Genomic DNA, 16,825 nt, shown 5'->3' with positions numbered 1-16,825 from the left:
TTCTAGAAATTCAGGCCATAGAGCCAGTGTCGCCAGAAGAATCGAGCTTGGGTAGATACTCCTTATACTTCATAGTGCCCAACAAAGGCTTGGAGGACTGGAGCTCACAGGTTAATGAGGCCCTGAAAGTTCCACGCTTTTGAATGAAATACCAGCAGTCATTCCTCACAGCGATAGCTCCAGGGGAATTTCTAGCTTCCCTACACTTGATGAAAGCCTACCTGCACGTTCCTATATTTCTGGAACACAGAAGATTCTTGAGATTCCATGTGCTGGAGAGACATTATCAATTCTTGATGTTTCCCTTTGGGTTGGCAGCAACACCTCGCACATTCATCAAGGTGGTAATGGTGCAGCGCATCTGGTAGGGCAGGATTGCAAATTTATCCATATCTGGACAACTGGCTGATCACAGTTCCATTGTTATTGGAAGGGGTACAAGCAATGGCTCAAGCGGTCCAGGTCTTTCCTGCCCATTGCCTGATCCAAAGCATTCTGGGCTGGACAGTGAATTTTTGAAAGAGCCAATTGGTTCCGTCCCAATCCTTGGAGTATATGGGAGTACTATTCAACATGGCAGAACACCGGGTCTATCTTCCAAATAAGACATGATGGCCAAGCCAGCTCCATTTGTGTGGCACTATCTCTTAAGTACTAGGCTCCTTGGCAGACATTATAGAGGTTGTCCCTTTAAATTGGTGTTCTTCGACTTTTTTATACCTATGGACCGGCGGAAATAAAATAATTATTTTGTGGACCGGCACCGGTCCACGTACCGGTGGTTGAAGAACGTTGGGCTAAGTCGTGGGCCAGACCCTACCAATCTCTACCCCAGACCCCACCCCCTTAATAGTAATAATTGTAACACTATTTTTTCCATTCAATTTCATATATACACACCCACAATATAATCTTATTAACAATACATAATGGTTAACCACAGAATTAAACTACACAAAGCACACTGTATGCTTCTCAACATTCATTCCTACCAGAACACAGATAACCCCTATGCAAATACGGGACCAAAAACTAAAAGTACTAATATTTACAAACAAACCCTAAGAAGTAAGTCTCTACATGCAGTACAACCGCAGAGAAATAGAAACAAATGCATATCTTCCTGAACAGTGCAAAATACAGACAGCAGATGTAAATTCTCAAAATTGACAATTCAATCACTAAATTCATAAATCTATGCAAATGGATGTCAGGTTTCGGTTTATAAGGATAACTTTTAAACTTTTAAATTCAGTTTGGCACAAATTTAGGAGGTCACCTTAGAATATGCCTCTGTATTATATAGAAGTATTACAAAGAACTAGGCATAGCCTTGTACAAGCACCTACTTTATGCATGTGTGTGCTAGGGAAATTTGTTGTCTCCCTCCCTCCATGCTTTGACTTACCTTCTGGCCTGCTCCCACCTGGCCGTTTTATGCCGCCCCCAGTGTTATATTCGGGCTGGCTCCCTCTTCTTCACTGCTGCAGTGCACAAAGACGCTGGCAGCAGTTCCTCACGTGTCCTGCACCTCATCTGGAAGCCTTCCCTCTGAAGTTGTGATGTCAGAGAGAAGAGCTTCCGGTTCAGGCACAGGACACCCTGTGGACCGGCAGGAAATTTCTGCGGACCGGTAGTTGAAGAACACTGCTTTAAATGACTCTCCCTTGGATTCAGGAATCCTGCTGCAGTATGAGTTGGTGGCTCCATCCTTAGTTGTTATTAAGGGCTTGCCCCTTAGAATAATTTAATGGGTGATTCTCATGAGTACCAGCTTATTTGGCTGAGGAGGCCATTTGCAACAGATGCCCAGTCTAGGGGCAGAGGTCAGCCTCCCAGAGAAAGTGGTCCATCAACAGACTGGAGCTTAAGGCTATTCGATTAAGTTTCAAGTTTTTATTAGACTTTGACTAAGCGAAATACAAAAGTTAAAAAATTAATATAACATAGACATGTATATTTGCAGTTTAATAAAATTTAGCTTAAAGAATAGGGTAGACAACTAGACATACAGACCAACTAAAATAAAAGGGAAGAGGGGATAGAACTACAATTTAGTATTTCAAAGTTCAAAGAAGAAACACTTGTGGAAAGAACGATAGGGTGGGGAATCTAAAAAGAAAGAATGAAAAGAGTGGGAAGAAGTACGGGAAAAGAAAGGTAAGGGAGGATCCAATTAGTAAAAGGAATTTTGTATAAGAACCGAACATAGGTTAAGGGTTAAAAGCATCCTTAAATAGGACGCTTTTTAGATTACTTTTAAAAATGGGTCAAATTAACTTCTTCTCTTAGATGTTCCGGCATAGCATTCCAGAGCTGTGGTGCCATCACAGAAAATATGTCTTGTTGTCATGTCCCAATAATTTTCAAGGAGGGGACTGTTAGGAGTTTTTGATTCATAGACTGAATGTTACAAAAGCTGGAGAAGAGTTTGGAAGGACAGGCGGTCTGAGTCTTCTCAGACACTGTTACAGCGGTGGTGTAAGTCAGTTGCCAAGGATTCACCAAGAGTGCACAGCTGAGCCTGGAAGCCCACTTACTATTCTGGATGGCAAAGCTACACTTACAGGCGATCTCTGCAGCGTCTGTAGCGGGAGTGGACAATGGCCAGGCCAATTACCTCAACAAGCAGACCTAATACCCGGGAAAATGGCTGTTATTTGCAGCAGGATTCCAGTCCATTGTTCTTTGATGGGGTCAGCCAACTTTCGATCTGATGGCTATGGCGAGGAACAAGAAGGTGAACTGCTGCTTCATTTGAATATCCATGCCTGGAAGTGAAGGTCTGAACGCTCTAGTCCAATCTTTGCCAAAGAACAAGCTCTTGTATATGTTTCCTTCATGGTCCATGAGAAGATGGCTACTTCACAGAATAGCAAACCATCCAAGGAGTGTGGTTCTTATAGCACTGCATTGACCATGCAGGCCGTGGTATACAAACCTAGTGTATCGTCATAGGAACCAGGGTCTCAGACTGCAGGTACAGCTCAATCTTCTATCTCAGGGCCCAGTGATTATAAAAGATCTGGATGACTTTGATCTTACGGTATGGCTCTTGACCACCTGGTGTTAGAGAACAAAGAATACTTGGAGATAGTCATTGCTACTCTTCTCAGAGCCAGAAAACCTTTGACGGTCTCCGCTTACACTAAGGCACATGAGACATTTCAACACTGGTGCATGAAAGATAAGGTGGAGCCATTTAGTGTTCCGATTGTAGTGGTGCTAGCTTTCCTCCAAACAGCCTCAGTCAGGCTCCTTATGAGCCTATTCAAGAGGTGTCCTTGTTGGGTCTTAACATCAAGACATTTCTTTGTGGTTAATACATCAGCAAGGAGTGTCTCGGGGCTGCAGGCCCTGTCATGCAGGATCACGGAAGTGGGAGTTTCCTTGCGAGCAGTCCCGTCCTTCTTGCTGAAGGTTGTTTGGCATTTCATATGAATCAAAATGCAAGATTGCCAGCATTCCAGACTACAGGGTCAAAGAAAGGACTGGATTATTATTTATTTTTTATTTATAACCTTTTCCAATTTTTAATCAAGCATTACAATCTTGAAACAGATCAGAAACATAACACAAAAAGAAATCAAGTAATTACACAAAAGTGTATACATAGAAATACAGTCTACTATTTAGTCCACCATTATTGGAATCAAGAAAGGAAATTAAATTTCAGTAAACTAAACACAATTATTCATGTTAGAGTAACAGCAACGTTTATCCATCCTACAGCCAGATGACAGATCATTTATCAGTGGACTAAGATACCAACCGTTCTTTTGGTCCTATAGAATCTAACAGCTATTTGGGCTCAAAAAACAGGAAATTTTTATTTTGAAAAGAAATAACATTTTGCAGAAAATTTAAGCAAAAAAGTACCCCCAAGAGCGAGGACTCCTTCCTACGCCTCTGGGTTTTCTGAGCTAATTCTGGAAAAATTCTAACATTTGAGCCCAAAAACTTATCATTGATATGGCGGAAATATAAACGCAGAACATATTCCCTATCACTTTCCAAGACTAATGTCAACAACAGAGTGGTTCTATCTGTAACCACCTCAAGGGAACTTTCCAAAAATAAAAGACAGATTCATATCAACATTATCTTTAGATTTTTCATTAGGAGTAGATTCCCCTTGAGATCTCCTAATATCCAGATAGTAAGCCCTAATAATTGGAGGGAGATTTTCCAATGGAATGGCAAGAACTTCTTGAAAGTATTTTCTCGCCATCTCTACTGGTGAGATGATGGGACATTTAGGAAAATTCAAAAGCTTTAAGTTATTTTTTCTGAGTGAATTTTCAAAGCTCTCCAACTTGCAGGAAATAAAAGATCTTTTCTTAACCATTTCCAATTGGACAGTCTTTATTTCCTATAAATTTTCCTCTTGTTTCTCTAATTTTTCACTTAAGTTAGCTAGTCGCACTTCTTGCTGCTCCACCTTGGAATAGATAGTCCCATAATCAGTTTTAATAGTTGAAAGACTCAGTTTAAGGTTGGCATCCATGATAGATATGGCCTGCCAGAGTGCTTCCATATCAATTTTCTCTGGTCTTTCAGCTCCCCAAAACTGATATTATTCCCGCCAGAAGCTCCTCTCACCTCTCCTTTTGTGGTGCTAGGGGTTAGCTGACAAAATCACCCACACCGTCCTGCTGAGGCTCCAGTACTAGCATTCTTTCTCTGCTTGAGTGTAGCCTTCCCTCGCCAGGCAGCTGAGCTCCAGCACCAGTTCACTTCTGGGTTGGGGAGGGTCACCCAGGTAGCTCCTGCGCCGAGTCTCCCCCCCTCCCCCCCAAGGTAGGATGGTTCTCCTCATCTGAGTGGGCGAAAGCACTCAAAATTGTTGGTTGGGTCCCGAGCGCCGGAGAGTTAGGGAGGGCGGTCCCTTTTCCCCTTTTCGGGGAGTTACACCGTAGTGCTAAATTTTGAAGAGGAAAAACGCGCGGTTCGCTGCAACCCGCTCACGCGTCCATCCTCAATGCCATCTTGACTCGAAAAGATCGGATTCTGAGGAAGTTGTATGTGTGGAGCGTCCTACGTTATCTAGAGGTCACCGAGTTACGACTGTTGGACCATCTATTTGTGCTTACCAGTTAGACTACCCATGGTAGATTGGTGTCTAAGGCTACCATTTCTAGTTGGATATAGATGGCCATCTCGTCAGCATATATTGCATGTGGCAAGCAATCGCCCATCTCCTTGAAAGCGCATTTCCACAAGAAGTGTGGAAGCTCGGGTGATTTGACCCAAGGTGATTTGTAGGGCAGTGACCTGGTCCACTATGCATACATTCTCCAAGTTCTACAGAGTGAATGTGGCAGCGTGGGAGGACACCATCTTTGGATCATTCGTGTTATGAGCAGGCACAGAGGTCCTTCCCTAGATTTCTGAGACTGCTTTTGTACAACCCTATTATCCAGATTGACACATCTATTGCACTAGAAAAAGATTATGTAGGTTCTTACCTTGCTAATATCTTTTCTAGTAGAGATGTGTCATTCTGGAACCTGGTCCTGTCAGTATTTCACCACCTGCCTACTGTCTTAAACAGGAAATTCGCATCAAAACTGAGATTTTGATTTCAGTCAGACCTTAAGGCTATCTATCATTATAAAACCCTTAGCGCGTATGCGCTCTTGAAACTCCGTGCATCCGTGTTTTGTGGTACCGTGCCACTGCATGCACAGTAGAAGGAGTGTGCGGTGGTTTAATAATCTCGCCTTCTGCCGCCAGTCACCCGTGCCGGCGTCAGATGATTTCCTGCCTTCTGCCCCAATTGCCAACGCCGGCTGACTTTCTGCCTTCTGCCTAAGCTGCCAGGATTCCTCTTCTTCTCACTCTTGGACCAGCAGCAGCAGCAGCCGCGGTTTCATCAAGCAGCCGTGGGGCCTTTGCTAGGCCGGCCCACTTTGATGATGCGAGGCGGGCCGGTCTAGCAAAAGCCCTGAGGCTGCCTGATGAAACTGCAGCTAAAGCTAAACTAAAGCTAGTGGATGCTGGACAGGGAGAGCAGGGAAAGGGTCCTGCTGGACAGGGGGAGGTAAAAGGAACTACTGCTGGACAGGGGGGAGGTAAAAGGAAGGGAAAAAGGATACTGCTGGACAGGGGGAGCAGGGAAGGGGTACTGCAAGACATGGGAGGTAAAAGGAAGGGAGAAGAGGTGCTGCTGGAGAGGGGGAGCAGGGAAGGGAGAAGGGGTACTGCTGGAAAGGAGAAGATAGGGGAGGGAAGGAAGACCAGAGCTGAAGCATGCACGAGGCCCTGGAAACATTGTTAAAAGCACAGAAAAATAGTCACCAGACAACAAAGGTAGGGAAAATGATTTTATCAATAATAAGCACGCATGCACGCTTGAAACTTAGTGCGTCCGTGCCTTCGTGCTTCCATGCCTCCGCATGCGCAGTACACCGCCGTGCCTTCTGAGAGCGAAAGGCAAGAGTGAAGGAAGGGAGAGATGGCTGTGGTCAGAAGGTGGGCGTGACTGTCTGGAAGGAGAATTGGTCATGTTCTGAGGGAACAGACCGCCTCCATTTGGGAGTGACAGAGGGAGGGTCGGAACGATCCAGGAGCAGAGGCGAACGAGACCGGCCCGGTGAGGACGAAGTTGACAGAAACTGTCACAGTTTGAGAGAGAGAGAGCATGTGGGGGGGGGGGGAGAGAGACACAGGGGGTCGGAACGGGCATTGTGACTGGGTTTGCTTTCCCGGGAAGCCAAGGAGCCGGAGGTAAAAGGGAGGACAGCTGCGATCAGACATCTTGCCTGCATCTCGGGGATGCATCCTATCTACTTCCGCAATTGCCCCAGCTGGAAAATGCAAAAAAAGCCGAATCCTCCCTCCCAACCGACTGGAAAGGAAATGAAATCCTTGCAGAGCAGGGGAGACAGAAAGAAAGACAGACAAAATAAAGCAGTGGGGCAGGGGGAGAGACAGACAGACAGGGGGCCAGGGAGAGAGACAGATAGAGAGAAAGAAACACATCAGCACCTCATTGTGCTAAAAGTCTAAACATCTATTCTAGCACCCGCTAAATGTAACGGGCTTAAACACTAGTGAAGAATAATCTATTACTATAACACATTTGGGGAATGTTTGAACTCCATAAATGTTTCTGAGTGGTATAGTTATGTCAATGTTTCGATTGTTCAATTTTAATGTTTCGATTGTTCAGTTTTAATGTTTCTAACGAAAAAGATCTTAAAAACTGTAAATAAATATTCAAATAATTCTCTAAAAAGTGAATGTATTGTGCTCAGTTGAATTAACACCAAACCACTGGCAATGGCATTACAAGACAAAATCATAGCACTCTCTGCCTGCCGCCTAATAAATCCTTGAAAAGATATAATACAATAGTCTACTTATCTTGTTGTTGCAGATTATCCAGAATACTGCTGTGCATTTGATTTTTGGACTGAAAAAATCCGATCACGTGACGCAGTATTACCATAAACCACAGGTTGCCAATAGAGGCAAGAGTGATCTTTAAAGGCTCCCAGTGATATTTTAAGGCTCCCAGTGGGTTATTACCCAGTTATCTCATGAATCATTTTAAATTTGCCAATAGAAAACATCTACGTGATCTTACTATCTTTGACTTTTCTTCTGTAAAAGGATGTGTGTATAAACGTTTCTTTAGTAAGGTCTTAGCGTATCAGGCAGCATTACGGGATAAACAAGTTAGTATGTATTTTTCTGTCTCTACTTCTTATCTGGCATTTAGAAAATATTTGAAAACTGATCTATTTGGCAAATATTTTGATTAATTAAATGTGTTTATACCGTGTGCACTTGTATTTAAATTTTTGTTAACTGCACAGAACCGTGAGGTAGCTGTGGTATATAAGAAATTTTGTTATGTTATGACTCAATATGATAATCTTGAAGTTGCAGGTCAGGGCTTGCCAGCGGCTAGATCCCTTATAGTGCAGCTCATAGTCAGCTGACACGTTTGACTTTCAGCTCTGCATGTTCTATATTTCCTCCTGATGAAGCTTATGGTGAAACACTGTTTGTTTGGATATGGAGCTGGACATGATCTGATTTTGGTGATGTTTTGAACACTTTTCACTTTGCTCTATGAGGGATCTAGCCGCCAGCAAGCCCTGACTTGCAACTTCAGGATTATCATATTGAGTCAACGACAAGATAAGTGTACTATGATATTGTATCTTCCGAGGATTTACTAGGAGACAGGCGGGGTGTTCTATGATGCATCTTGTAATGCCATTTCCGTTTGATGTTAATTCAACTGAGCACAATACATTCACTTTTTAGAGAATTATTTGAATATTTATTTATGGTTTTGAAGATGTTTTTTGTTAGTAGTATTTGAATTGAAGACCTTACAGTTTAAGTCTCCCGATTTATGTTCACTTGATTGTCCGATTTAAATATTTAAAATGTATGTTATACTTTCAGAGCAGAACAGATTTGTAGTTGGGGAATCTCCCCATACTCCTTATGGGTTCCTAAATAGGGCTGTCACCTGCTTTGATATAAACCGAAGAGGGCAGCAGAACCCTCTAGAGAAGGAGGAGGTTTTGAAAACCTGGAATGGATTCCTTCTGCATGGCTCACAAGCATGGAGAAAGTATCCTACTGTCCAGAGTGACACACCTATCCACTAGAAAATATATTAGCAAGGTCAGAACCTAATCTCTCTATCTAATGCAAATTTTTTTAATTGAAATTTCTAAATATTACAACAGTTGTAATTACAAGGAAACACTAAATATCCACAATAAGAAAAAGACATGAAAATTATTACATAAATGTCTAGCCCACATCTAGGGGGAAACAAGATGACACTAATAAAAAAGGAATTAAGCAAAAGAAAACTACAATGAGTATATGGCACTAATTCAAATATATCCCTCGTTAACCTGATAACTAAAACAACATATGCTAATTATTTTTAATCTGTAAGTCTCACCTTTCTGATGAGGATTGAAGTATAGCTTGTGATATTGTGATATTCTGCAGTTCAACATCTTTCGTTTCCCATTATTTACTGTATAGCCTTATACTTTTAAGAAGGCTCAGTCATCCTTGTGCCAGAAAAGTCAGTTTGTTTTGGTCCTGCGTAATTAGCCTTGAAGTTGTAAGTTGCTTTGTTAAAATGGAACTCCTTGATGGTCATTTGAGAGGAGTGGATAGTAAAGTTGAAAAACAGGTATTGATGAACAAGCTGTATGGTCTTTATCCACTGTCATGTTGTGCTTTTTGTTCTTAAGGAAACAAGAAGAGTTGGTGCAGCAGGTGCGAAAGAGGCTGGAGGAGGCATTGATGGCTGACATGCTGGCACATGTAGAAGAAATTGCAAAGGACAGTGATTCCATGATGGAGAAGGAGGGGGAGGATGAAATAGAAGAGGAGGAGCGAGAACAGGATATGGACAGTGTATAGTCCAGGTAATGCTCTCATACACCATAGCAAGAGAAATTACAGTGGCTTGGTTCAATGAAACACAAAAAGAGGTCAGAAAAAGACCTTGCTAGTTTGCCCAGTTTTATTATTGTGCCATGTTGTAGATCCCACTTAATCTGTGGGGGTTTTTTTTTTTCATTTATTCAAATCCACTGATTATCTGTGCTTAGCCCAGGCTTCTTTGAATTCTGTCATCTTTTTATCTCCTGTGAGGCCATCCTATGCATTCACCTTGTGAACAGATATTTATCCCAGGGCAAGCAGGCAGCCTATTCTCACATGTGGGTGACGTCATCCACAGAGCCGGATGCGGGCAGACTTGCTTTTAGAAACTCAGAAGTTTCGAGTCTGCCGCACCGCACATGCGCGAGTACCTTCCTGCCCAGCACAGGGTGCATCTCCTCAGTTCTGTTTTCCGCGGAGACGAGAAGTCCGTCTTTGACGCTCTGCTCTGAACTTAGTTCACTTCGTGCCTTCTCTCACCGCGGCTCATGTTTTATTTTCTTATTACTGGGTCGCTGTGCTTTTCTTTCGGCATTATTTAAAAAAAAAAAAAAAATACTTGAATTTTTTTCGTCGAGTGATGGCGGGGCTTGTCGCACGCCCTCAGCCTGCGGGCTTCGACTTTGCAGCGGCTATTTTTCCTTCTATGTCCCGGCCGGTCACAGGCTTCAAGAAGTGTAGCCAGTGCCAGCGTGCGATCTCACTCACTGACCCACATCGCTGGTATCTTCAGTGTCTGGGGCCTGACCATTGCCCAGAGTCTTGCGTTCGCGGTGCTGCTCTTCAACCTTGAGCCCTCAAACGTCGTCGAGTTCAAATGGAGAAGATTTTCGGTATGGATACCCCAACCACACCCTCAACCTCGACATCCAACGCGGTCAGACCTGCTGAGGGGTGTCCTCCTGCCTCCATGACTCCGACCTCGACTCTCATCAGACCTTCCTCATTTGGAACGTCCTTGACCTCAAGTAAATCTGCCAAGTCTTCTCCTGAGCTTCCCTCAGGTCAGATACCTCAGCAGACTGTCCCAGCGATGATCCTCAAACTGCCTAAGCATCATTTCTCCAAGTCAAAGCATTCCTCCTCTTCGACCTCGGAGTCTTTAGCCTCAGCAAGTGGTCCAGTTTCAGACTCAGATCCACAATTGCAGGCTACCATCCAGACCATTTTGGAGCAGGAATTTGTTCAGTTATTGAGCAAATATAGTCTTGCCTCGACTCTGCTTCCTGCAGTCCAGCCTGGACACTCAGCAGTCTCACAAAAGGGTCGAGTCCTTGCCTGTGCCTCGAGCTGAATCTACACACACTATGCAAGGAGTCGAGTCTTTGCGAGTGTCTTGTCTGGAATCCTCACACTCCATACAAGGAGCCGAGTTTTTGGGAGTGCTTTGAGATTCCTTGATTCAAACCACAGAGTCTATGGGACAGCTTGTAGCCCTATATTATCATTTAAGGCATTGCCCATTTTGAGGTATAAGGCGAAGTCTCCTTGACCTCATACGAGACCTGCTTCCAGGCAGCACTCTCACCGCCGGTCGAGGCACTCATCGAGGCGCAGGTCCTCTAGAGAGAAGCCTTCCTTGTCTGGGCCTTCCAGCTCTTCGAGGCCTCCAACTCCTCGAGACAGGACACCAATAGCAGAACCTGAGGGCTCAGCTGATTCCAGTGCCTCGCCCCAATCTGTTTATTCGCTGGGATATCAATACTCCAGAGAGGCATCACCTTTGTTTTCTACTCGAGGTGCCTCGAGGTCATCGAGTCCCTCTGGAGGCCATGCTCTGGCGCATCAATTGTCCTTTTCCTCCTTCCTCTGTCAAATGGCTGAGGACCTGGATCTTAAATTAGACTCTGGTTCTAAGTACTCTAAGGAGTATTTAGAGGAAATGAGTTTGCTTCGACCTCCTGCGGAGTCTCTCAAACTTCCTCTTAACAGGCTTCTTTCTCAAACTTTCAAACGAAACCTGGAGACTCCTTATGCCATTCCTGCTGTTCCAGGCAAGTTGGAATCGAGGTATAGAACTGTGCTTTGCAAGGGCTTTGAGAACTCCCAACTATTTCATCAGTCCCTTCTTCTGGAATCTTCCTTAAAGAGGAGTCATCCTTCCAGGGTCTATGCTACCGTACCACCTGGTAGAGAGGGCAGGACCATGGATAAGTTTGGCCGTTGTCTTTATCAAAATTCGATGATGGCTGCCAGGGTTTTAAATTATAATTTTATTTTTACTACTTATTTCAAGTATTTTATTTATATACTCCCTGGTTTTTCTAAAGACCTTGGTCAACATAGGCTTTTAGAGTTCCAACAAGTCATTGCTACATTGGCACAACTCGGGTTGCACCTTCTTCTGTCATCTTATGATACCTTTTTAACTTTCCTTGAGGGTCACTGCTTTCTTAGTAGCGATGCGCCATCTTGCCTGGCTTCGCACCATTGATATGGATCCCAACATTGAGGATCATCTGGCCAATATTCCTTGTGAAGGCAATGACCTCTTTGATGAATCGATAGAGGCTGCCACCAAGAAGTTGTCTTAGCATGAGAAATTTTTTGCTTCCATCGTCAGACCAAAGCTTAAGCCACCTCCTGCTAAGCCTTCTCGACCTCTTCTATCCTATCAGAGGCGTTATCCTCCGAAGGCAGCTCCTTACACTCGAGCACCCCCCAAAAAACAATAATAGCAGAAGCAACAGAAACCTCAGCCTTCTGCTACACCAAAGGCTTATCAGCCTTTTTGACTGTCTCAAACAGAGCATAACCTCCATCGTTTTGCTTCTGTCCTCCCCTCTTCCCATAGCAGGTCGTCTTTATCATTTTTACCATCGATGGGAGACCATTACATCCGACCTCTGGGTGCTGTCAATAATCAGGGAAGGATACTCTCTTCATTTTGCTCAGATTCCACCAGAGCTTCCTCCAAGAGAGTAGTCATCCAATCTATCCCAGACCCCCTTCTTCAAGAAGCTCAAGCTTTGCTTCGTCTCCGTGCCATCAAGAAGTTCCCTTGGAACAGCAGAGCAGGGAGTTTTACTTCCGTTACTTCCTAGTTCCGAAGAAGACAGGCAATCTGCAGCCTATATTGGATCTCAGGGCCCTAAACAAATTTTTGGTCAAAGAAAAGTTTTGCATATTGTCCCTGGCATCCTTATATCCCCTTCAATTGGTTATGTTCTCTAGATCAGTGTTTTTCAACCTTTTTACACCCATGGACCGGCAGAAATAAAAGAATTATTTTGTGGACCGGCAAACTACTATGACTAAAATTTAAAAACCCCGTTTCCGCCCCATCTCTGCGAGCTCGGTCACCTCAGTAACTATAGAAAAATAGACAAATATAGTGCAAAATATAGACAGCAGATATAAATTCACAAAACTGACACGTTTTGATCACTAAATTGAAAATAAAATCATTTTTCCTACCTTTGCTGTCTGGTAATTTCATGAGTCTCTGGTTGCGTTTCCTTCTGTCTGTGTATCCTTTCTTTCATTTCTTTCTTTCTGCACTCAGGCCCAAGAATTGTCCCTTTCTATTCCCTCCCTCTTTCCTTCCTATGTCCTTAGTGCCCCTGGTGCCTCCTTCCTATGTCCTTAGTGCCCCCGGTGCCTCCTTCCTATGTCCTTAGTGCCCCCGGTGCCTCCTTCCTATGTCCTTAGTGCCCCCGGTGCCTCCTTCCCATGTCCTTAGTGCCCCCAGTGCCTCATTCCCATGTCCTTAGTGCCCCCAGTGCTTCCTTCCCATGTCTTTAGTGTCCCCAGTGCCTCCTTCCCATGTCTTTAGTGCCCCCAGTGCCTCCTTCCCATGTCCTTAGTGCCCCAGTGCCTCCTTCCCATGTCCTTAGTGCCCCTTCCTGTCTTTAGTGCCCCCAGTGCCTCCTTCATATCTCTTTAGTACCCCCAGTGCCTCCTTCCTTTGTCCCTCTCACTGCCTTCCACACTTTGTCCCACCCCCACCCCCGAAGCCAGCCTGCCTGCCTGTCTACCTCTCTCCCTCCCTCCATGACTAAAGCCAGCCTGCTTGCCTGCCTACCTCCTTCCCTCCCTGCCCCGCAAAAAAAAAAAAGCTGGCCCAGAACATTCTCTCTGACGTCAGAATTGACGTCGGAAAGAAGACTTCCTGTCGGCTTTAGCAGCAGCGGCAGGGCGGTAAGAGAAGGGGATCCGGGGAAAGGAAGGAGGGAGGAAATGATCGCCTGTCCCTTTGTCCCCGAGCAAAGCTTCGGGATGCTGTCCCGAAGCTGTATGTGGGGACAACGGGACAGGAGGTCTGAAAATGGACCTATGGTCACTTTAATCTTGCAGAAATTTCCTGCGGACCGGCGATTGAAGAACAGTGCTCTAGATCTCAAGGAGGCTTATACTCACATTCCCATTCATCCAGCCTCCCGTCAGTACCTCAGATTTCGGGTGGGGAATCTGCATTTCCAGTACAGAGGGCTACCCTTCGGCCTGGCATCATCTCCGAGAGTGTTCACCAAGTGCCTAGTGGTGGTTGCAGCAGCTCTGAGGAACCATGGTCTTCAGGTATTCCCCTACCTCGAGGATTCAACATATCAGGGGGTTATTGTAGCGACTCAACGGACTTTGTGGTTCCTACAAAGCTTTGGATTCAAAATCAACTTCCCCAAATCCCACCTTCAGCCCTCTCAGAATCTACAGTTCATCTGAGGTGTCCTGGACATCATCCAGCTCAGAGCATTCCCTCCTCAGCAGCGTCTAGATGCTCTCCTTCAGCAACAAAGTGTCTTCCCTTTCTTCACTCTCAGCGAGTCACATGATGGTGCTGCTCGGTCACATGTCCTCGACCGTTCACGTGACTCCTTTTGCCAGACTTTACCTCAGAATTCCTCAGTGGACACTGGCATCTCAGTGGATGCAGGCTTGCGATCCACTCTCTCAACACATTATAGTCACTCCTTCGTTGAGACAGTCTCTCCACTGGTGGATGCTCTCTTTCAATCTCTCCAGAAGTTTACTGTTTCAGACACCCCCTCATCAGAAGGTCCTCATGACAGATTCTTCGACCTACATTTGGGGGGCTCATCTCGACGGTCTCCGTGCTCAAGGATACTGGCCCAGCACCGATTGTCAGTGTCATATCAATCTGTTGGAACTCGGAGCAATCTTCAATGCTCTCAAAGCTTTTCAGCATCTTCTTCACAACCAGGTAGTCCTTATTTGGATAGACAATCAAGTCACCGTGTACTACGTCAATGGGATTGCTCCCTCTTTGTAAGGAAACTCAAAGGATGTGGGACTGGGCATCCATCACAACACCTTCTTGAAAGCTGTCTACATTCAAGGAGAGAAAAATTGTCTGGCGGACAAGTTGAGTTGTCTTCTGCAACCTCACGAATGGACACTCAATTCCTTGCCTCTTCATCACATTTTTTCTCAGTGGGGAACTCCTCAGATAGATCTCTTCGCATCTCCCCACAACCACAAACTGCCTCAGTTCTGCTCCAGGATATACTCGCCTCCTCGCCTGTTAGAGATTTGTGACTTATTGTTACAGACCACCTTATTTGAGTGTTTTCAACCAGTTTACGGGATAAACAGAGTTGGACTACTCTTATTGGCTCTAAAGCTAAGCTGCAATTGGCTAAACCATCTCAGCAGCCTACTTCATTTGCCTATAAAAGGTGCTGTCTGACAACTTCAGCTTTTTCAAACCACCACCACACAAGAGGCAGAAACAACAGAAGCCTTAGAAATCTCAGTCTTCAGCTCCCCCAAAACCAGCCCAGTCTTTTTGACCTGCTTTTGGAGAGCATAGCCAACATTCCCCCGTTTTAACCTTTTCCGCAACCCAAAGATGTTATATTATTATCGTTGGACTCTCATCACCTCAGACAACTAGGTGCTCAGAATCATTCGAGAGGGTTACTCTCCGTTTTACCACCATATCTCCAGACAATCCTCCAAGAGAGTCCTCTTTCACATCTCAGCAGATGCCCTTTCTTCATCAGGAAATCGATGCTGTACTTCAGCTGAATGCCATAGAAATAATACCTCCTTCCCAGAAAAATCAGGGGTTCTACTCCAGGTATTTCCTAATTCCAAAGAAGATGGGAGGTCTTCATCCTATTCTCGACCTCCGAGCCCTCAACCAAATATCTCATAAAAGAAAAATTTTGCATGCTATCCCTGGGGACCCTGTACTGACTTCTAGAACAAAACGATTGGCTATGCTCTCTCAACTTCAAAGAGGCCTACACACACATATCCATTCACCCCAACCACAGAAAGTTTCTACGGTTTCAGATAGCTCAATAACACTTCCAGTACAAAGTCCTGCCTTTTGACCTTGTATCCTGTCCAAGAGTGTTCACTAAGGTCTCACGGATTACAAGTGTTCCTATATCTGGACTATGGTTGATCAAAGCTCCATCACCTCAAGCAGTACATTTGGCAACTCAGCTGATGATAGCTTTCCTTCAACTTCTAGGGTTCGGAGTCAACTTTCCAAAGTTTCACCTTCAACCCTCTCAGATATTAGAGTTCATAGGAGCCCTGCTAAACACTACTCTTCTACAGGCGTTTCTGCTAGAGAATAACACGGGGACCGTTTACCTCAGGTCACCGCAGTAAATCCGCAGGAATGGAGACATTTGCAACTGGTTTACCACAGGAATGGGGACAAGACCTTTCACTGCCCTGCGGGAATGGGAACAAGACCTTTTACCGCCCCGTGGGAGTGGTGAAAAGTCTTACTCCGTGTCAGACTCACCATCTCCCCAACTTCTCTTGCGCCTATTTTACCTTCAGGAGCCAGCCATGCCACGATGAAGACAGAAGGAACTTAAAAACAAAGCCTGAGACCAATGTGATTTGAAGAATAAAATTACCAGACAACAAAAAGAAAAAATAAATAAATGTTTTTATATTTTGTGATTAGAATATTTCAGATTTGAAATATGTATCCTGCTAGAGCTGGTATTAGACATAACTGGGGACCACAAAGTCCAGGCTGTGCTTCTTTAGCTTCCAGCTGGCTTAGGGCTCTCTCTCTGACCAGGGGGCAGTTGCCATAGTTGCACTCCCCTAACATTATTCTTGCCATATGTGACTAAAGTATTCTGTTAGCTTGATTTTTCTATGTAGCATTCTATAGTAATTTGGTTTGTTCAGTTTTCACAATAGTAAAGGGGATATTTGTGAAAGGGAGGGGAGATGGGTTTTGTTGAACCTTGCTCTGTTTTATTTGTGTTTATAAAATGACAATTATCGGAGGAGAAGCTTCCGCCCAAACACACGCGACTGCAGTGCAGCACAGGCAGGCTTTGCTGGCATCAGTTTCTTTTCTAAAGCGCCGCGAAGGTAAGGGGGAGGTAGGAAGGGAGATAGATTTAGACGGAGGGAGGGAAGGGGCTGCACTTGTGATCGGTGACCGCAC

At 44.7% G+C, this 16,825-nt stretch overlaps 1 protein-coding gene across 4 annotated transcripts in view; it reads left to right on the top strand.

The window, feature by feature from the left end:
* MBD3 (methyl-CpG binding domain protein 3) overlaps positions 1-16,825 on the top strand; it is a 155,965-nt gene that overhangs the window by 126,875 nt on the left and 12,265 nt on the right. For all 4 annotated transcript variants that reach the window (XM_033955534.1, XM_033955536.1, XM_033955535.1 and 1 more), the window contains one exon: positions 9,240-9,416. In XM_033955534.1, the coding sequence (XP_033811425.1) occupies positions 9,240-9,411 (172 nt within the window). In that variant the 3' untranslated portion in view covers positions 9,412-9,416. The remainder of the gene's footprint in view (positions 1-9,239; positions 9,417-16,825) is intronic.

The sequence above is a fragment of the Geotrypetes seraphini genome, chromosome 8, assembly GCF_902459505.1.
Source record: "Geotrypetes seraphini chromosome 8, aGeoSer1.1, whole genome shotgun sequence".
In the NCBI taxonomy this organism is placed as follows: Eukaryota; Metazoa; Chordata; class Amphibia; order Gymnophiona; family Dermophiidae; genus Geotrypetes; species Geotrypetes seraphini.
This window is presented reverse-complemented; position numbering and strand designations above follow the sequence as displayed.